We start from the raw sequence: 21,244 nt of genomic DNA on the forward strand, positions 1-21,244 counted from the left end.
GTGCACAGATGTCTGCGTGCACAGTGCAAACTGGGTTGAAGACAAATTGTGAAAAACAAAACATCAACAAAAACCCTGTTCTTTGAGCTCCTGGGAGGTTGTCTGTTGGTATAAATGTGAGGCAGGCAAAGAGGTTTTAGGCTGGGCTCAAGATGTGTTTTTACCCCTGGACAAAGCGTAGAATTCTCTAAGAGGGGAGGAGTCCAACAGGTTTATAGTTTAAAACCTAGGGCTGAGGTCAGCTTTCTGCTAAAGGAACCAATTCCAGGCCCTTACAGCGTAACAATCCTGGAGTAATGAATTACTGTGTGTTTTAGGGGAAGTCTTCCAAGCTGGTTAGAAAAGCTGGCTACACAGAATTCACTTGCTAGACTCTGGAATCCAGAGCCATGATTCCCTTCTGCCACCTAGGTCTGTGTTCCTCAGTCCACTGGCGTCGTCAGATGCTCAAATAATGAGTATTTTGCTGAAATGATTTATTGCAATGTTGTGAACTCTAGAAAGTATCAGATATGAGTCCCAAGAAATTCCATCCAGTTGGTATAAGTAAATCTTACTAACTCAGTCAACGGGGCTGCAGCTTTCATCAACAGAAAAGCAGTGGACTTTCTGAAGCATTCTTCTGAGCAGGGAGGGGCAGAAAGAATGGCCCATGACCACTGTTGAAACTGGCCAATGGATATACAGATATTATGTATCCATATGGACATACGGATAGCATAGATATTATACTATTGGATTATACAATGGATATTATACTATTCGCCCTACTTTTGTATATTGTTAAACATTTCCATTATTAAAAGTATCAGTAAAAGAGAGGGAAAGAAAACAGCTCAGCTTATAGTTCCAGCTGGAAACCAGCCTTGGCAGACTGAGACAAGAGAATTCAAGATGAACCTGTTCTTTCCCGCACAATAACGCAGTTTCTTTGGCAGAGAAATGAAAAGCATTTGGATCAATCTATTTATTTAGAAAGGTTTTTATTACTTTTCTGTATCCCTTGTGCTTTTCAAAGTGAGAACAATATTTCCTTCTGAAAGCTGCCACAGGGATAAAGAAATCTACATAGACATTTCAAAGCTTTCTTCCCTGTTGGTCACAAGGGGGATAAGGCACTGGATTATTAATTTGGCTGAAGAAGGAACATAATGGCAGCTTCATCTGAGCGGATGGCATTGCTTGAATAATCATTAATAAAACACCACCTGCATTTCCCTCTGTGGCCTTTCACAGACATCATCTTATTTGGATCTTATCAACTTGCTACCCAGGGTATGATGCTTCTGATTTGAAAGTGAACAAAGTAAGATAAGGGGGACCTTATTAATACCTTATGCTCAAAATGCTTTATGATTTTCAAAGAATTCCAATTTTTTTTTCATTTTGAACTTAGGAAACTTTTTAAAAAAGATTTTATTTTTCCTTTTTCTCCCCAAACTCCCTCCCCGCCCTGGCCCCCGTTGTATATTTTTAGTTGTGGGTCCTTCTAGTTGTGGCATGTGGGATGCCACATGGCTTGATGAGCGGTGCCATGTCCGTGCCCAGGATTCGAACTGGCGAAACCCTGGGCCTGGGAAGCAGAGTGCAGGAACTTAACCACTCCACCACAGGGCAGGGTGCAGGAAACTCTTGACACAGGTAAGGAAAGATACTTATTATCTCCATTTTACAAATAAGCAGCTGAGGCTTAGAGAGGTTAAGTGACTCATCCAAAACTTCTCAGAGGCCGCAGCAATGATCTGGAGTCTTCTATGCTTTCAGAGCCCAGACTGGTCTACACAGCTTCCTGTGATCTTTGCATTGTGCCGATTTGTCTTTGGGTCATTTCCAAACTTTAGTTTTCCTCACTAAGGCTACAAAGTGAAATTCCTCACTGAAAATGCCATCTGCTCCTCAGGGCAATTCCCCCATGGAGAGATTTGCCAGGTTGCAGCAGGAGAGGAGAGGCTGGGTGGGGAAAAGGACTGAGAACAAGGACAGGGGATGGGACGAGGCGATTCTGAGAAGCGAGCCTGCCGGATTTGTGTTCTGGGAGATCAAGTGGCTTCTTCTGGAAGAAAAACCTGGAGGCTTGGGAGGGTGGGGATTGGGTTCCTGCAGAAGCAGCTGGGACCCAGGTCCCTTTTCATCAGGGATGCCCTACTTAACCCCGGGTGGGAAGCGTGCTGGAACGGGAGGGCTTCAAATTCAGCTCTGGGTTCTGTTGTCCCAGCCCTGTATCCTGGACAGGACAGCCTCTGGGAACCTGCTCTTTCACTGTAGAATGAAGACCTGTAAAGAGGCAGGAGCACTACCTGTGATTCCTTCTTCTTTCCTTCCTGGCAAAATCATCCTGAAAAGCAGTGCAAGAAGGGCCCCTCTCCATTCTTCTGCGTAGAAGGAAGAAGGAGCTGGAATCGGAGCCCCCCCAAAGAAGCAAATGACCTCTACAATCTCCCCTTCCTCCGCCGATGACCCTCAAAACTTCCCATCGACAACTGTTCACTACCACCCGCCCGCCGATCCCTCCGGGAAAAGAGGGCGGGAGGCGGCGTGGATTTACCGCGGCGGGTGCACGGGTGCTGCTCGGCCGAGACCGGGGCTCCCAGGCCCGGTTGGGCGCGTTCGGCGCGCCCGCCCCACAGCGCCCCCGCGCGGCCTCTGCTGCAGGGAGGACGCATCCCTCCTAGCTTTGGGGAAACTGGGTCCTGGAGCAGCGACCCCCATTGGGGGTCGCAGGCGTTTGGCAATGCAATCGGCTGGGGACCACTAGACACCGGGGGAGGATCAAAGCATTCTTGTGGGGCCCGAAGCTGTCAGGGCTGCAGTTTTGCTAGCCTGGACTCACCTCGCCAATAAATTTTCTCGGAAAGAAGGGGCAGGGGTGGAGGGCTAAGGGGGGTCTGGTGGCCGGGAGGAGGGGACAGGAGTTTCTTGCACCTGCGCTCCCACCACGTTAAATCAGTGTGAAGCAAGTGACATCTCCCCCTTGCCTGCCCCTTTCGAACTGCTCATCTCCCTTCTTTAGAACACCCAAGGGCTCTCTGGGGTCAGCGTTTTCAAAGAGAATATTTCTTCCTGGCTCTTAAGTTTATGTAGCACTTTGTTATAAGGGACCCGCCCTCACACTGGGCTTCTGTCTCTCCCTGTCCTCTCTCCTCCCCACATGCTTCCGTGGAGAAACCTTCATGCAAGCCTTTCCCATTTTCTCACCTAGAAGCATAAAAAAAATTATAGGAAAGAACCTTAGACATGATTTGATTTAACTTCAACTCTTTCATTTTGCAGAGTAGCAAGTCCCAGCCTAAAGGAGTGATGGCTAGTAAAGCGGCCCAAGGTCAAGGGTTACTTTAGTTGGCAACACCAGGAATAGAACAGGAGGATCCTTAGGGAGTCTTGCTACTTTTTTTCACTACTTATTCCATAGACGGAAAGAAGCCCAGAACTCAGGCAGGTCAAGTACTTTCTGGAGGTGTCAGTGTATTTGCCAGTTGGCTGGGAGACACAGGATCATACTTCAGTCACTTGGATGTATGGACAGTCACTTGTTATCCATATGAAAGCAAGGACACAGCCAAGTACAGTTTGATCCTCTCTTCTTATCCACTCCCTCCAGACCCCCAGTCCATCATGACAGATGCTACGGAGCATCTGTGCTGTGCAAGTCACTCTGTTGCAGTCTTCTCCCAGCTTGGAGTAAAGCCTGAGCATAGCGATGCTTCTGGTAGCATTGGGAGGAATCCTTCTTGCCAGCAAGGACACTTTTCAGAGAGACCTCCTGGGGCTGACAGCAAAGGAAATATTTTGGCCCTCCCCAGAGCCCAAACTCAGACCCTAGAGGGAGCATATGACCCAGGACGGGGCTAGGGAGGCTGTTTAAGTAGGCTGGTAATTTTTGGCTTAAAATCCCACCAGAATGGACCTAATCTAGAAGCCACAGGATCATGGAATCTTTGTGACTTGTGCGAACCCTGTTTGCCACCTGAGTGAATCCTCACTGGATCTGGGCTCTAGGAAACTGCATCTTTGGTGAAACTACTCCACGTCCCCATCTTTCACTGGCTGACAATTTTTTAAATTTTGTTTTCACATTATTGACTAGGATTTTGGCTAGACAGGATCAATCACAGAAGTATGGAAGAGGAGAAATGTCACCACGATGTCAAAATCAACACCAAAGTTTGTTTGTTTCTAATTCTTTTTCCTCTCCTCACCTCCTTTCGTCCTTCTTGGAATGTCTTCATGCTCTTGATCTTGTTACCTGAGCCATGAGTCCATCAGACGGGAGTTAAATTTTATTATAGCCTTTAATATTTAAGAGAGAACCTGGAAATCACTGAATTTTACTCCTCACTTTATAGTCTAGGAACCTGAGGCCCAGGAAGGTGAACAGATTTGCCCAATGGCTCCCACACATGTATGAATTAAACGTCCACCATCACTCCTGTGCCTGCCTCACCAACACTTTGCTTCCCTCTCCTGAGTCCTCTCTACCTGGAGTTGGACTGTTGGGAAAATATGCAGAGTGATTTCAGTGTGGCTGAAATCTGTGCCCTAGAAATGCTAAAGTCCAGTATGGGATAGGAGTAGGGTGGACAGGTCTCAGGGTTAAGGGTTTACAGAATCAGTTAGTCATGAGGCCCCCTAGGGGCAGCAGCGAGGCCCAGAGCAGGAGCTCCGTGTGCGTGCTCGCGGCCTCCTGATGTGGCAACAAGCCACGTGCCTCTGATGGCTGCCTTCCATAGCAAGGATGCAGCCCCTGGGGCGGAAGCCAGGCCCCAGTACGACCCTGAGTCTCTACCTCCCCTGCCGACCATTTGGAATGGGTACTGAAAAGTCAAAGAGGTCTGCAGTTGCCTCATCTCCGTCTACATGACCCCTGAGTGAATTCAACCCCCTTTCCCAGCATGGATGATGGAAGCTGCCTGGGGGTTGGGGCACGCGGGCTGGCAGATCCTTCGATATGCTAGCGCCACTTGATTGCTTCAGAGTCCGGGCATCTGACTCCACATCCTGATGCAAAGGGCACGTTAAAATAAAATTGTATGAAAGAAGCGAGGTGGAGGGAGAGTTACCGTGGCCCCTTTGGTCCCACGCAGCCGCTGTGTAGCTGTGTGTCTCCTTAGCAAGTCCCTTGAACTTCTCTAAGCCTCAGTTTTCCTCTCCGTTTGTACCACAAGGGGCATGAACTAAGTGCGTCCCTTTGCGTCTTAAATAGCTGAGTTAAACCCTGCTTCCCACAGAGGAGGGATGAGAGCCCAGATCGCATTGTCCTTTTGGTTAGGCTAATTTTTGGACAAGCAGAGCAGGGGAAGGGCGAATTCTAACGGCCCCGCGGAGAACAGTCGTCTCCCACGAGCGGCCCCCACCCCACCAGGGCCTGTGACAGGTCGTATATTTGATTACGCAAAGCAAATTGGGAAATCATATCTCCGCAATCCCATCTGGGATTATTTATTTCGCCGCGTCCGCAGCCGGTCAAAGTTGTGAGACGATACAACGATGAGTAGCTTTCCGCGAGAGGGAGTGGCTTCGAGGTCATCTCTGGACAAACCAGAGCCAGAAGGGGCCACAGCAAATCACTTCTACTGCGATGCCCAGACGTTTCCAAAAATCATTCCCCACCCCCGGCGCTCGCGGCAGGTTGACTTGGCCACGCCACTCAGGCCGCTGGTGGAGGGAGGGTTCCAACCGGCCCCACACTCATCTCGAGGCCGCCTCGGAAGCTGGGAAGTCGGGCAGGGTCGGGAAGAACTCGGGCCTCGAATTTTCCCGGTCTCAGGCTCTCTGCAGACCAGTTCGCTGAGTTAAAATGATAAGCAATGCGAATATGGAATGTCCAGTAAAGGCGGGTCACTGTGCCAGGGGGTCCACAGGCGTCATCTCCCTTAAGGTTAACTCCACTTTGCAGTTGAGGAAAGTGAGGCGCACAGGGAGGTTAAGGACCCTCTTCGTTACTCCGCAGCCAAGAAGCAGATCTGGCATTTGAAGCCCCCCTGTTAGCTCTGAAACCTGGGTGCTGGACCTCCAAGCCGGATTGCCCGCGTGGAGCCGGGGCCTGGAAAACAGCCCGGGCCGCTCAACTCCAGCGGCCGCGGGCTCAATGAACGCGGCGAGAGGTGGCTGGGCCAGGCTTTTGAAGCCAAGCGCCCTGGAACTGAACCCCCGACGGCGACGGCGTGGTCAACGCAGAAGGGAGGCAGCGCCCGCGGACCCTCTGGGATTCACAGCAAGGAACTGGATGGGTGAGCAGGAGCCAATTTGAAACATGCTTTCCTTTTTTTTTTTGGAGAAAAAAAGAAAGCCACCCTCATCAAGGAAAAATAAAAGCCAAACTCTCCTCCCTTTTTCTGTTTTTTTTTTTTTTTTTTTTGATGTTGTTGTTGTTGCTCGATTCTCTAAAGGGGGGCTTCCCACCGGGTGAGTCGGAGCTGCGCGGGAACGGGAAGGGCTGAGGGTGAGAGATTTTGGGGAAAGGGAGAGAGAGAAGGGGGCCTCCGCACCGGCCAGCTGGGAGAGAAGCAAACCCCGCGGGCCGCCCCCGCCACGCGGGACCCGCAGAGTCCCCGCGGCCCGCTGCTTTGTAATTTACAAGAGGGACTCGGAACTGCACTTTGTAATTTGGTGTCGGTTTACAAGCCTCACCTGACAGGTCCTCAGTCACGGCCTAACCCCTTCTAGGAGAGGGACAGGAGACGGGAGCTGGATACTCTGCGCCCTCGCCTTTCAATCCAGCTGGCGAGGCACGCGGCGCCGCCTCCGGAATTAACGAACGTTTATTGAGCTCCTACTATGTGAAGACTCTCTATCTTCATTATCACTGAGTCTTAACAAGGTCCGGGCCAAGGAAGGCCACCCTTCCCATTTTGCAGATGAGGCAACTGAGGCACAGAAAAATAACTGACCAAGGTCACGTAGTCAGCGGAACAACCAGCCTGGAGCCCAGGCTCTCTGCCTCCTGTTGCCTCTGAATATTTAATTTACTAACCAGTTTGTGCAACCTTAGATTCCTTTTTTTTATTTTCCCAGAAAAATGCAGATAATTTAGCATTTAATATTGGAGTTCCTGAGATTTCTTGAAGCTCATCCCATGATAAAAACCTCCTGTCCCCCACCGCCTTCCTCACCTCTCAGAAATTGGTGGGATCGAGAGTCTCTGGGGGCATCCAGGGCCGGGGAATGGAGTGTAATTCAACTGGATCACGATTACAGCTGCAGCCTCCAAGTAGGCAGATGCGGTGCAGGGAGGGTAGGACAGGCGGCGGGAAGGCAGGGCACGTGGAGATAGGCAGGGAAGTCTGGAGAAAGCAGTGGGGCTGTGGTGTAGGTTTTTGCTGGGGACTGGGGGGTGGGCAGAGTGCCGCGGAGGGAAAGGTCCTGGGCCCACCCACTCGGAACCGGGGGCCCAGTCCCTCCAGGCAGCATGCGGGCGCCGCTTTCTCCACATCTGGCCAAACGCTGCTCCAGAAGAAGGCCGGCCGGGCTCTGACCCACGTTCTGAGGGCCCTGCTGCCAGAAGCCGGCTCCACCGTCCTGATGTGCTCCCCTCTACCCCGCCCATCCCCTATCTTCTGTCCTGGCTTCAGCCCTCGGGGTTTACTGTACACAAATCCTACTTGTTTCCTCCTTATACAGCAGCTTGTACAACTCGAACAAATTCCAGGGCTGCCCGTCTGGGTTTATTTACTGTTTTGGAAACAGCCGCTCACGTCCCTTTTCCCTCCTGTTCCCTTCCGGTCTCCCTTGCCCCCCCAGTCTAGTTATCCCAAATTAGCAAACCTACTCTCTTGATTTTGTTTTTTAATATCCAGAATAACTGGTGAAGGGCTAATGATTTCGTGTGTCGTACCTCCCCACCCCCACCGCGATAAATAAAATAAAAGCCCAGCCTGCCAACCGCACGCACACAGCCCGCGGTGGTGAGAGTTTGTAAATTGCTTGCGCGCCCTGGATCCTGTTTGCAAAGGCGGAAAAATAGCTAGCAGGGGGAGACGCAGAAAAACCCAGAATGAGTTGATAAAAACCTGCCGTGTCCTGTTACAGGAGGGCTGCTCTGTAAGACCAGGTACTAAAATTAGATCGGGTGAGGGGAATAAGATAAAAAACGCCAACCCATTATGAGTCTTTTTGGCTGGGAGTGAAGGGCTCCGTTAAGTTGCTGAAACTTCAGAGCAGCGGCCGACCTAGGACCAGGGTGCTCACTGTGTGACCCAGGGCTCCTCTCTGAACCTCAGTTTCATCACTGGAAAAATGGGGAAGATACATTTCTGCTTCCGTTTCTATCCTATTGGAAGCTTTTCCCGGAAAAATATCCTGCTGAAATGCTGAGTCTTTGGTTTTAAGTGGAATTTCCCATTATTAAATAAAAAAGAATAAAATAGGTAGGAGTTTACAGAAAGAAATATTCTAAGGTAGGTGCGCTTTGATGAGAGTATAAGAAACTACTCAAGAAGTGAAACTCACTGGTGTTATTAGGTGGTGCCAAGCGAGAGGCACGAACGGTCTGCGTGACTCTTTGTCCCATGTCTGGGTGCGCACAGCTCTCACGTCACCCTCTGAGACCCAGAGCAACAGAGCAGCCCACAGGAATAAGCAAGACCTCTCTCTGCTTCCTTCATTGGGCATTGCAAGAGGCTCTGGGGAGAAGCACCCGCCCAAAAGGGGAGTCCCAGTGCCTGGTCACCAGAGAAGGAGTTTCCAACATTGCCAACAGTTTTAGAATACCTGCGCATCCAGCCGATCACATTAGCTACACAGTAAATCCTCAGCTGCCTTTTCCCGCCTTTCGGAGGTTGGTTAACTTCTAACTTTGCTGACCGGCTCCAAGAAAAGTAACCATGGAATCATGTTTAGTAATTTCCTTCCTTTAACAAATGTTTACTGAGGACCTACTATGTGTTCCGTGCAGTGGCACTCAGTTTCCTAATGTCTCCTAAGCCGATCCTGAGAGGCACTGATTATTTAAAGGTTAACTAGAAATGCATCTAAGTGATTTTAAATTTAGCCCAAGAAGTAGAATGCAGCATTGAGTTAGGGGACTAATTCCTGCTTTCAATATTTTGGAAATTTAACTGTTTATTAAACATTTATGTGAGGATTTTTGAGGGAGACAGTAGGAAGTCTTTTTTCTTTATACTTTCATGCACAGAAAATAGTCGTCTTTTTTTAAAAAAGCTTCGTTTAAAAACATGCTTAGAGTGAATATATTGTACCTAAATCTCTTAATGGCATGTATTTCCGCTCTCCCCCAAATCAACTGTAATAGTAATTGACATAGCAGAAAAATGTAAGTGACATAGGTAATTTGGTGACCTGCTTGCCTCATGGGGCATGGTGAAGGTTAACGAAGAACCACTTGGCGCTTTGAGGATGAGCGGCACTAGCCACAAATATATCTACAGGTCATTTGTCTGCTGCGGTGGTGCAAAGTAACTATTTAGTTTTGCAGGAGAAAGTAGGCTGCCGCTGTGCATCCGATTAGAGAGGCCTCATTTCAGCGCCCACGTCTGGGTCAATGATTGAGTCGCAGAAATACTGGTGATACTGATAAGGTAGAGACCAATACTAGCTTTTCTGAACTCTGCCTTGTCGTCTATTACCTTCTCTTGGGGACAATGCGATTCGTAAGAGTGTGTCTCTGCTTGTTTCCTAGTCCACGAGATAAATGGCGACTTCACCGCCGCAGGCGACCTCACACTTCGGGTTTAGCGTCTCGACAGAAGACCCGGTTGCACCGAAGGCCGCGCGGGTGGATTCTGGCAGAGCTCGGTGGGGAGGAGCGCGGCTTCCCGGAGGAGGCGGAGAGCGCCGGGCCGGCGCGCCTCGGCCAATCAGCGTGCACACCGCCTGACAACTGGCCAATCAGCGCGCGCGGAGCTCGGGAGCCCGAGCGGATAATACTAGGAAAGGGAGCCGAGGCCGGCGACTGCGGAGAGGGGCGCTGCGTCGCGCGCAGTTGCGTGCGCCCGCCGGCCCGGGAGGCAGGGATCTGAACCAGGCCGGGGCGGCCCGATCCTTCCCGCCCAGCCTGGATCAGAGGAAGCCGAAAGCAGCCTCAACGAGGTGAAGCGCCCGGGGCTGCCGAGGACTGATTAGAACTTTGCGGAGTCTGGGATGTGCGGGACGAGGCCGCTGAGGACTTGACTCACCTTCTCCATCCCCTTTCTTCTTACTCCCCATCCAGTGGTCTCCGGGCCTCCAGCTGTCAGCCCGGATTTCGTGGCAGGGTGTGGCGGCGCCGATTTCTGTTTGCCAGCACAGCCGGCAGCCCAAGAGCCAGGTCCCAAGGCTGGATATTTTTTGCCTCGGCTGGTAGCGCTGGTCTCAGAGTCTTGGTGAGTGCTATGATGTTGCTCAGGGAGTCAGGGAGGGCAAAGGGGGTGAATCACCTTTCCTTATCTTTTTATTTTATTTGGCTGTCTTGCCTTAAAGTGCAAACCGTGCAAGATGCACCTAGAGCCCGCTCGGGTCAGCCCTGCGAGGCCCGGGCACGGTTGATGCTGGAAGGGCATCTGCAGCTCTGTGCCCAGTGTCCTGTGCGGTCCTAATGACAGCAGAACAACTTTGGTTTTTCGTTGGTGGTGGTTGTGATGGGGATGAGAGGACCTCTCCAAGCCCGAGGAGGGGTCCTTTTGCTGGCGTACGCGGATGAGAGACGTTTGGGCGGCTAGGGTGGTACTTCTCTGGGTTCGAAGGGCCCCTTCTGATCAAAAAGAAAATAATTCTTCCATCGACATTTTTATATTCATCACTGCCATACCAGTTGGGCACGGGGAAACCTGACAAGTGGCCTAGGTCGGCCTAGTTAGGCACAATGTTTTCGTGTGTGTGACCGGTATATTACCAAGGGACTTGTCCTGAAAGCGTGGTATATAGAGAGCTGCGGTTAAAGGTCAGGTGGTCACAGAGCACTTAGAATTAATAGATAAAAACTTTGTTGGGCTGGGAATCCCTGGGGGCCCTAAAGATACAAGAAAGGCACGTGTGGCCTGGATTTGAGGGACATGGAGAGAATAGGGCTCCCCAAGGGGCCCGGCGGTCCAGGAACTCTGGGCCCGAGGCCTGGGGACCGTGCCTGACAGCGGCCGGTGGGTCTTTGGGTCTTTTCGTGTCTCCCCCGAGTGCAGGCGACTGAGCGTGGGCCCGAGCGAGGCGCCGCGCGCCATGGCTGAGTGTCAGGCGGGCCCGGCGGCCGGGGACTGGGAGATCGACGTGGAGAGCCTGGAGCTGGAGGAGGACGGCCGCGGGGCGCCGCTGCCCACGCCGCCCGGGCCCAGCCCGCCGCCGGCCGACGAGGACGACGAGGACGAGGACGAGGACGACGCGGAGGACGACGGCGACGGCGAGGACGCGGGCGCGTGCCCAGGGGTGCCGGGCCGGCCGGAGCAGCGAGGGGGCCCGCCGCCGAGGCCGCCCCCCGTGCCGCAGGCCTCGCCGCCCCGGGCCGGGCCCCCGGAGCGCTGCGCGAGCGCGGGCGGCAGCGCGGAGCCGCGCAAGCTGAGCCGCACGCCCAAGTGCGCGCGATGCCGCAACCACGGCGTCGTGTCCTGCCTCAAGGGCCACAAGCGCTTCTGCCGCTGGCGCGACTGCCAGTGCGCCAACTGCCTGCTGGTGGTGGAGCGGCAGCGCGTCATGGCCGCCCAGGTGGCGCTCCGGAGGCAGCAGGCCACCGAGGTGCGTACACGCCGGGCCCCGAGGCGTCGGGGACCACAATGGGGGTCGAGGAGCCGGAGGGGACGTGGCTGCTCCCCACACCCCCGGCCCAGGGCCCTTCGGCGCCGCCTGGCGTTTCCTCGCAAGGATGGTCAGGACACTTCCCTCCCCGCGCTGGCCTGCGGGGCCGGGAGGGAGGCAGGCGTGGGCAGCGCTGGGGAACTTGGCAGACAACGTTTTGTATTGAAAAGCTGTCAGAGAGGCCTTGAAAGTGGTTAGGCCCGTCGGGACATTATGGGAAAGGGTTTTTCTTTTTCTTTCTTATACTGTAAAGTTTATTTTGGTGGCGGCGGGGTGGAGGCGGCGTTTGGTGCCAGGCACCGCGTCCCTCGTGATGCTCAGCACTGTACTGTTGCGCCGATCGCGACAAAGAACCAGGCAGCATCCAGCGCACACAGTGCTGCCGCTGTCACGGCCATTGAAGATGGGAGGACGTGTGCCCATTTTACAGATGAGACCGAAAGTGGCGAGGAGATTAGGTGCTAAGGTCTTGCAGTCAGAAGCTTTTGGCCCCAAGAACTTCTTAAGAGCCGGTGGAGGGGTCTCTGCCGTCTCCCTCCGCGGGGCTCCAGCTGGGAGGAGAGCCAGGGGTTTTTTCAAGGGGAGAGGCTCCGGGAACCTCGGCCTTTTGGTTTCCGTGTGTCCCTGTGCATGGAGAGCTCAGAGCAAGGGAGGCTTCTCCGGCGGCTTCCCAGCCTCAGGGCGCGGGAGGATTTCTGACTTTACCTTCTGGCGAGGAGGGCCCAGGAAGTGGGTCATCATACACGCCGGAGGCAGTGACCCTAATGGAATGTCTTCCAAGGAAGGACCCGGGAGAGCGCGCTGGGTGCCCGAGGTGGCCCTGGCCCTGGGCGCGGCCTCCTCCCGCGTCTGCCCGGCGTGTTTCACCGCGGGCCTGAGTTTCCTTGCGCTCCCCGCGGCCTGCTCGGCTGGACGCTGGGGTGGAAGGGCCCGGACTCCCACCGACCAGGCGGTGACTGCGGGAGTGAGGGCTGGGGTCCCTTGTCCTGAATCCCAGGCGGCCTCCAAGAGCTCCATGAGCCTTCATGCACTTCAGTCGCTCAGTGAACACGGCGGAGTTTTGGGCCAGACCTAGGAGAGTCCTGAGAGAGAGAACTCCTTTATCTCCCTCAGTGCCCTGCGCCTCCTCCCAGCCGCCCTACTGCGGGGAGAAACCAGCTCACCATCACTGACCGATGGCAGGCCCTGGGCACCTTCCGCCTCACATCTGGGTTCCGAGAACAGAGCGCAGTGGTTGGCGCAGCTGTCGTTCAGGGCCACCCTCCTACCGTCTCCTCCACTGTGGATTTCACCTTCCTCCGGGATGTCCCCCCACTTCTGGCTGCGGGCGAGTCTGGGGTGACTCTAGCAAGGCGGCCCCAGGGGGAGCCGGGGACCCTGCTCACCAGGTGGCGACTTATGGCAGAGCTTCTAGCTCGTTGCCCTGGATTTAAGGGGTGCTGTTATGAAATCGTTTTGAATCATTTTCACATGGTCTAGGAAAAGACATACATTTAGACCGGGGAGAGTTGCTGACGTCCTCTCCTTCTCGCTTCTTTCCCATGTTTTCTTTCAGGGCATTATTGATTCTGTTTCTTGTGTTTACAGGACAAGAAGGGACTTTCCGGGAAACAGAATAATTTCGAGCGCAAAGCCGTGTATCAGAGGCAAGTCAGGGCACCCAGTTTGCTGGCCAAAAGCATTTTAGAAGGTAAAACTAAGCAAAATTATCTTTGAGTCTTTAAACCGAGTTCCGATTGATTCTCATCATTCATGCACATGGCGTTTGATTAACCTTCGACAGAGCAATCTGAGGGGAAGGTGCCTTTTATTAGAAAGTTTTTCTCTAGGAAGGAAATCAGGACTCGGGAAAATGAATGTCACATACCTCCTGAGGTTTTTGTCACTGATAATTTTGTTGTCTGCTTAAGAGTTAATGGGGTAGCATGGAATGCATATGAAATTTGCCTTGGTGTGAGGGATGTATAAGATACACTGCCAAGTGATTCCGGAGCAGATGTCCTGGAAGGAAAGAAAGAAAAAAATAGCTCTAGTTGTAGTTGGAGCTAAATAGAATAAGTCAAGTGAGGAATTTAATAGATACCCACACCGATAAAGACCTCTAGTCTGTGCCATCCAACCTCTAAGCCCATTCTTTTTCTTTGCACAACTTTCCTCTCTGGATTATCTACATAATTGTAGTTATTCCACACTTCATTTTACTATTTTTGACAGTCGAGATGGTAGAATCTGAGAAAGGTTTTGAGTCAAACAAGAGAAGTGGAGTTTGAATTTGAACAGTGTGAATTTTCTAACTCTCCATGTTTTCGATTTTTCTAAAGCCTGGGGATACATGAATATTTCTTAAAAAATTGTCTTGATCTGTGTAATAATTGGATTTAATTCGGTTATGCATTTCAACTTTAAATGAAACTGTTGTTAGTTTATTGCAGGTTAATTTCACACTGAAGTTTATAAATGAAATAATGTATTTTTTTGTAGTGATAGTGTTTGAGAAGATAGTTGTTTTTTTTTTAAGGAAGAAGTAGTTACATTTGAATTTCATAACAGTTAATATGTTGAGACCATCTGTAAATAGGAGACCCTGGCTTTCAGAGTCTGATTCGTAAAAGCATCTCTGTTCAGTTATGGAATTTATTTATTGACCTGATAAATGATATGTTGACTACTTTTCACCGTTTAAAGAAAAGGAAAGTTTATATTTGTTCTAATCACTACCACTTCATAAAATTCGGGTTGACATGCAGATTAAAAAAAAAAAAAGCAGACATTTGAGTTCTTTTTTTTCTTGTGTGGCTACTGAATTGGGTTGGTTCTGGACAGGTTTTAAAAGTTTGTTCATGTCTTACCCTGTGCTTTGTACTTCTGACCTTAGAATGTTTCCTCATGAATTAAAAATGAATTTGGTTACAAACTGGGTAAATAGATTTATAACCATAGGAACCACACTGATAAACTGAAATTGTGCCAAAGCAATTCGAGAAGTGGGAAGACTAAATGGAATAGTAAATTCAAGTAAATAACTTCCTGGCAGAAACTGACCGTAGAGCTAGAAACATTAATTTTCAAATTTTATTTTATTTGCAAATGAGTACGATGGGTTTGTCACTATGTAAACACAAACATTACAATGGAGACTTTAAACAAATTTGATAGTGGTGAGTGTTCCGGGATGATGAAACACTCAAAGTATTTTATTCCGCCAGGAATTCTATTTATGTCACACTGATCTTTGCTTTTGACTTTGTTCCTGTTCATAAAATATGTGATGACTTAATCTATGTTCTAATGAGTGCTTGTTCAACCTTTTTGGTATCTGGCCAACATGATTAGGGCTTGGAAAAATGTTTTAGACCAGTTCTTTTCAATATAGCAGGGGATCGCCCCTCTCTCCTTTTGTTTGTTTGTTTGTACTGGTTTTCAGGGGTAGGGGCCTGGTTAAATTGTTCACTGCACAATCTGTTTGACTGGTTAACAGCTCTTTTCAATTTTCTATGCTTCTCTGTTTCCGTCAGTCTTTCCTCTTTTTCTCCTCACTAATCTGCTTTAACTTTCTCTTTTTTCCTAGTTCTCCTCGGATTATCCTACCACTGTAACAATGTGTACATAATGAACCATCTTTAGAAAATAAAAGTGACATCAGCTCTAGGTATAGATATCTTTTTTAATAATGGAAAAGATGACCTGGGTAGTAATAAAGCATTGACTGAAGCAAGATGAGCAGGCTTGTTTCTTAATATATAGGAGCCTGGGAAGAACATTAACATTTCAGCCAGTAGAGGATGGCTGTCAAAGTAAAGAAACAGACCTATAATGACAAAAACAACAATAACAAAAAGTTACAATATGGATATCCTTCCCCCCAAAGGGAACTATTTTAAATCGAACCTAAACTTTTGCTTTCTGTGTGAAAATATTAGTGATATAGAACTGTAAATAATTGTTGTGCTGATTTGTAGTGTTTCTGTTGCCTCCTGGATTTCCAGGTTTTTCTTCCCTGGATGTTAATCTCTTTCGTGTGCAATGCTTGCTTGTTTTAGGCTACCGCCCCATTCCCACAGAGACTTATGTGGGAGGGAGCTTGCCTCTCCCTCCCCCGGTAAGTGACCGGATGAGAAAAAGGCGGGCCTTTGCTGATAAAGAGTTGGAGAACATTATGCTGGAGAGAGAATATAAAGAGAGGGAGATGTTGGAAGCTTCCCAAGCTGCTGCCTTGTTCCTGCCCAACCGCATGGTGCATGGACCTGAATACAACTCCTACAAAAGTGCCTACAGCCCCACCCCGGGGGAGCCGCCAAGCAAAGACTTCTGCAATTTTTTGCCCACCTGCCTTGATCTAACCATGCAGTATTCAGGGTCTGGGAATATGGAACTGATTTCTTCCAATGTCAGTGTGGCTGCCACTTACAGACAATATCCCTTGTCCTCGAGATTTTTAGTTTGGCCCAAGTGTGGCTCCATTAGCGACACCCTCCTCTACCAGCAGTGCCTGCTAAATGCCACCACCTCAGTTCAAGCTCTGAAACCTGGGGCCAGCTGGGACCTGAAGGGAGTGCGAATCCAGGATGGACTCAGTGTGGAACACGACGTGATGCCACCAAAATTGGAAGGCTCTCTGGTGCTGCCTCACCCTTTGGAGGTCCAGACCTCAAGAAATGAGCTTCAGGGACACCAGGCCGTCCCTGAGAGGTCTGCCTTCTCCCCACCCCGACGGAATTTCTCTCCCATTGTTGACACGGACTCCCTGGCAGCTCAAGGGCACGTCTTAACCAAGATCAGCAAAGAAAGCACCAGCCACCCTCTGCCACTTAAACATAATCCATTCCACTCACTATTCCAGCAGACTGTTAATGACAAATCAGGTCCTGAGTTGAAAACACCATTTGTCAAAGAGGCCTTTGAAGCGGCCCCTAAGAAACACAGAGAGCGTTTAGTCAAGGAGAACCAGAAGTACACATTTACAATAGATAGATGCGCAAAAGATCTTTTCGTAGCCAAACAAGTTGGAACAAAACTCTCTGTGAATGAACCACTGTCGTTTTCTGTTGAGTCTATTCTTAAGAGGCCTTCGTCTGCCATCACTCACGTCTCTCAGTGAAAGGCAGCTTAAACAGAAAGCTGGATTTTCTGCAGTCTCAGACGGTTCTTACCAGTTGCTAATTTTTTTTTTTAAGAAAAAAGATGTTTGTAAAAGAAATTTCTAATGTGTATGATGATGATTTAAAAAATTCTATATATTCATATGCATGTTCTTTTTCTCGCCGCGTAAATATATTTAAACTTAAAGATGGAAATTACTTACGTGCAAATTGGAAAGTTCCACGCTTTACACAGCATTTCAAAAAGCAATAAAATTGACACTGTCTTCTAAAAGACCCAGTATTTGCTGAAGTAAATAGTTGGTTCTTTCTAGATGAAAAAGCTAGTGTCTATGAAATGTGTTCTTTATTTTTCTATGATTCTGTGTATTTTCAGTTGCTCCTCGTGGTCTCTGGGGTCTACAGGAGAACCCTGATAAAGCCTTAGTTTTGCATTTTGGAAGGCATGTAAATTTAGCTATTTAGGACTGAGGCAAAAATAGCTTTAAGGAGAGCACAGGGCAGAATTGTATGTTTATAGAATCTTAATTTCATGAGATTGGACAAAGTTGAATTAATTTGAAGAGAAATCAAGTTTAAGATCTCGTTTGTCTGATGACAAGGGTTCTTGGAGTGGATCTCTTCACCCTCTGGGTCCAAGTCTCGTTCCCTGGTGGGGATGTGTATGTGGGGCCTCAAGCTCCCTTTCTAGATTGAACATTCTATGATTTCAGGTTGCCAGGGGCCACAGAGCAGATTCCCTTGGAAAGTGCAGTCATTTCACATCATGGTGGCACGTGGTTGAACCCACTCTCAGCTCTCGTGTTACTTCACCGTTTCCTGGCGGCATTTAGAGGCAGGCCCCATTACAGCTCTCAGCTGGTTCCAGAGGATCAGCTTTACGCCTGCCACGTTTTCACCAGTGTCGAGGTTTTCACTGTAGCTCTCCTTAGATAAAAACATTTACTATTCAAATTGCTTCAGCTGACAGTCGCTGAAGCCTGCAGATGTTTATCACAACATGAGGGTGGCTTCTTGATTCTGAAACCTTTCCTCCTTGTTTTGAAGTTCATTATTACCCTCTTGTTTTGCTCCACAAAACGTTAGCTGTTGTTCTAAATGACTGATAACATGGGAGTCAGACATTTATGAAAGTATTAAATTCATCCCTGAAGACCTCATCTGTGGACCCCGTATCAAGTTCTAAGATGTTATAGTTATTTCAACACAGAAAATCAAGCGCCAAATATGTCACCCTTAATTTTGCCGTGGAGTGAATTTTTACTTCTAACTCTCCTCTCATTGGGTCACAAGAACACCAGGTGGGCATGTGGCCTGGACCCAGAAATTCGGTAGTTTCGAGAGTTTCTTTCTTGCTCTGGAAAATATTGGAAATTGTTTAAAAATGATTTTGCTACTGAGGAGCTCATGTAAACCTCCTGGGGTTCTCTGAATTGTTGCTTAAAATTAGCATCAATTTCAAAAACAACAAGCCAAACCTTAGATTCATTTTCAGTTTGTACTTGTAAAATAATATTTGGCTTTGTTGAGTCAAATTTATTTATTTTTACTGTTGCAAAAGCCAGAGTGAATGGAAGTTTGCCAGAGAGAAAGAAAATGAAAGCGGGCAGGGATCCCAAGAACTGTTGAAAATTATCATTAAGTGGAAAAACGTTTTCCAGCCACAAATGCCCTGGTGTCAGAGACAGACACTAACTGCAGGCTCTCTGTCTCCCCGCCACCCCCCGTCATCTCTGTTTTATCTATACAGTTATTAATTTTTATCTTCCTATCAGGAATTTATTTTCTATGTCAAGTGTTAAGCGTAAACTTGGCATTGAATCTGCTGCAGAGGTAATGAGGGAAACATGTTAGAATAAACCCACAGTAAAAAAAAATTCCCAGATTTTGAGAAGGCATTGTCAATCTAAACATGGATTTTCTCTTTTTCTTACTGTACTTTAGTGTTTTGAATACATCTATTTGTCAATTTTTTCCCTTTTGTGTTCAATGAACATTTTGAGGTGTCTTTTCTGTCCTCTCTATATATCATTTTAATTGATCTATATCAACTTAATCTACATATCAATTTAATTCATTAAGTGAACCCAGTTGGCTGTGGGTATTGATGGTTTTTCTCACACTACCAGTGACCAGAATTTTATTGTTCTTGAACAATTATGAGGGTCAGTACTCCCCTTGGCGAATTTATTACTGTGCTGTGCGTTAGTTCTGCCGTGTTGGTGAGTTCTTGGAATTTCAAACCTACCAAATCTACCATCGGCCACTCAGTGAGAACTTCGTGCTAGGCTCTTTGCTGCTTTAATCATTTCACTTCTATGAAGGCTATTCAACTATATGGTTTTCAGAGGACGCTGTCATCAATATATTAAATCAAACTTGTGCTTCCATTTAAGCATTTGCTATGTTCAAGGCCGTAAATAGATTTGGCTTTTATCATTTTTAGAACGTAAAGAATAGTAAAACGTGAGCTCCAGATGCACTAATGCTGCTTTAATGACATATTTTTCTTCCATCTCAACTGATCAAATGTTCTTATTTTTTGCTCCGTTTGCAGTTCTGAATAGTTTGTGGCAGTGCTTCTCAATCTTTAATGGACAATGAATCCCCCGAGAATCTTGATAAATGAAAATTCTGATTCAGTGGGTCTGAGGTGGGCTTGAGATTCTGGATTTCTAACAAACTCCCAGGGGGTGCTGATGCTGCTGGTCTTTAGACCACACTTGGAGCAAAAGTTTACAACATTTCTATCATTTTGATAGTCTTCTGTGGATTTTGGGTCCTCATGCAATAGAGTTATCATGAATAATTTAATATACATGAATAATTTAAAAAACATTTTCCTCCAAACCCATAGGCTGTACAACACCAAGAGTGAACCATAATGTAAACTATGGACTTTGAATGATTATGATATGTGAATGAACGTTCATCAGTTGTAACAAATGCACCACTCTCATGGGGGATGTTAATAATGGGGGAGGATATGCATGTGTTGGGGTAGGAGGAAATGAGAAATATCTGTATCTTCCCCTCACTTTTGCCATGAACCTAAAACTATTCCAAAAAAATAAAATCAGTTTAAAAAATTCCCTTTCTTATTTTAACCTCTGGTGGCCCAAGTAGGACAAGACCTAGGCAAAGTCATGAAGTAGACGAGTTGCTTCCCTTCTCTTTTTTTTTTCTTTCAAGTTTAGAAGTTCTTTTAATTTGGTTAGAAAATGTATTTTTTTAATTGTAAAATACACATAAAATTTACTGTTGTAACAATTTTTAAGTGTGCAGTTCAGTGATATAAAGTACATTCACATTGTTGTGCAACCATCACCACCATCCATCTCCATCCAAGATGTTTTCATCTTGCAAAATGGAAACTCTGTACCCATTGCACAATAACTCCCTGCTCCCTGCAGCCTCTGGCAACCATCATTTTACTTTCTATCTCTAAGAATTTGACTACTCTAGGTACCTCATTATAAGTGGAAACATACTGTATTTGTCCTTTTGTGACTGACATTTCACTTTGCATAATGTCCTCAAGGTTCATTCATGTTGTAGCGTGTGTCTGAATTTTCTTTCTTTTTAAGGTTGAGTAATAGTCCGTTGTATGCATAGAGCACATTTTGTTTATCCATTCATCTGTTGATGGATGCTTGGATTGCTTCCACCTTTAGGCTACTGTGAAAAATGCTGCTGTGGACTTGGCTATACAAATATCTTTTCACCCAGTCCTCACTTCCTGATTTTGCCTTCTTCCCATCTTCAGGAACTCAGTTTTCTTAAGTATATATCCCTCCCACACTCTCCTCTCTCCCTGCTTGTGGATCATTTCCACTCCTCACCAAGGTAACAGCACTCTGCTCCAACATCAGTTGTGCACCCTTTAATGTGAGTTTAAGTGAGTGTATTATCACATCATTTGCATGTAAAAGCTTAATTCTAATTGTGGAGTGAATGACTTGTATTAACTTGTACAAAGAAACTTTCTGGAATTCCTTCTGCAAAGTCTGAGCAATGCTAAAGAGCAAGGAAATGGCTGCAGGTCAAGATGAAGAAAGAAGGAGGATCCACAATTCCCTGTGGAGTGATAAAGGCATCACTTAGTGTCGAGGCTGAGTTTTCAAATGGGACTAGAATTCTTGCTGGCTCACCTGATTTTACTTATTTGTGGATTAATTTTGTTCCTGTTCTAGGTCTGTAAACTCAGGCTTCTTTCCTTCTAGGGTCCAAATTGTAGGGCTGATAGTTCTTGAGATAGCTGGATCCTGCATTATATACATTTTAGTCTGTGGCATCTACTTATATTTATTTTAGTGATTGTATTAAGCTTTTACCATACTTCACCTACCTTACTTATTTTGGTTTTTAACTTGTATTATCTAAACACATTTAGAGCATGCTGGACAAAGACACCTGGAAATAGATTGGCA

The 21,244-nt window shown here is 47.8% G+C and overlaps 1 protein-coding gene across 3 annotated transcripts; it reads left to right on the forward strand.

Annotated features, from left to right (window-relative positions):
• The first annotated feature begins 5,541 nt into the window (after positions 1 to 5,541).
• Positions 5,542 to 17,097, forward strand: DMRT2 (doublesex and mab-3 related transcription factor 2). Of its 3 annotated transcripts, XM_023627268.2 has the most exons (7): positions 5,542 to 6,227; positions 9,635 to 10,044; positions 10,166 to 10,316; positions 11,109 to 11,655; positions 13,303 to 13,405; positions 15,284 to 15,364; positions 15,756 to 17,097. In XM_023627268.2, exons 4-6 carry the CDS (start codon positions 11,146 to 11,148, stop codon positions 15,337 to 15,339), a joined length of 669 nt encoding a protein of 222 aa, XP_023483036.1. In that variant the 5' UTR covers positions 5,542 to 6,227; positions 9,635 to 10,044; positions 10,166 to 10,316; positions 11,109 to 11,145; the 3' UTR covers positions 15,340 to 15,364; positions 15,756 to 17,097. The 3 variants fall into 3 exon arrangements, with proteins under 3 accessions (XP_023483036.1, XP_023483035.1, XP_070104293.1); XM_023627267.2 differs by lacking the exon at positions 15,284 to 15,364 and having other exon boundaries at positions 5,594 to 6,227; XM_070248192.1 differs by lacking the exons at positions 5,542 to 6,227; positions 9,635 to 10,044; positions 10,166 to 10,316; positions 11,109 to 11,655; positions 13,303 to 13,405.
• The last annotated feature ends 4,147 nt before the right edge of the window (positions 17,098 to 21,244 follow it).

Source organism: Equus caballus, chromosome 23 (genome assembly GCF_041296265.1).
Source record: "Equus caballus isolate H_3958 breed thoroughbred chromosome 23, TB-T2T, whole genome shotgun sequence".
Taxonomy (NCBI): domain Eukaryota; kingdom Metazoa; phylum Chordata; class Mammalia; order Perissodactyla; family Equidae; genus Equus; species Equus caballus.

What these genes read in the sequence shown, in the direction of transcription:
- DMRT2 (XM_023627267.2), top strand. Translation starts at nt 11,146, where the DNA reads ATGGCTGAGTGTCAGGCGGGCCCGGCGGCCGGGGACTGGGAGATCGAC. An exon ending in GGAGGCAGCAGGCCACCGAG is followed by an intron (nt 11,656 to 13,302) that starts GTGCGTACACGC and finishes TTGTGTTTACAG; the next exon opens with GACAAGAAGGGACTTTCCGG. An exon ending in GGCCAAAAGCATTTTAGAAG is followed by an intron (nt 13,406 to 15,755) that starts GTAAAACTAAGC and finishes TGCTTGTTTTAG; the next exon opens with GCTACCGCCCCATTCCCACA.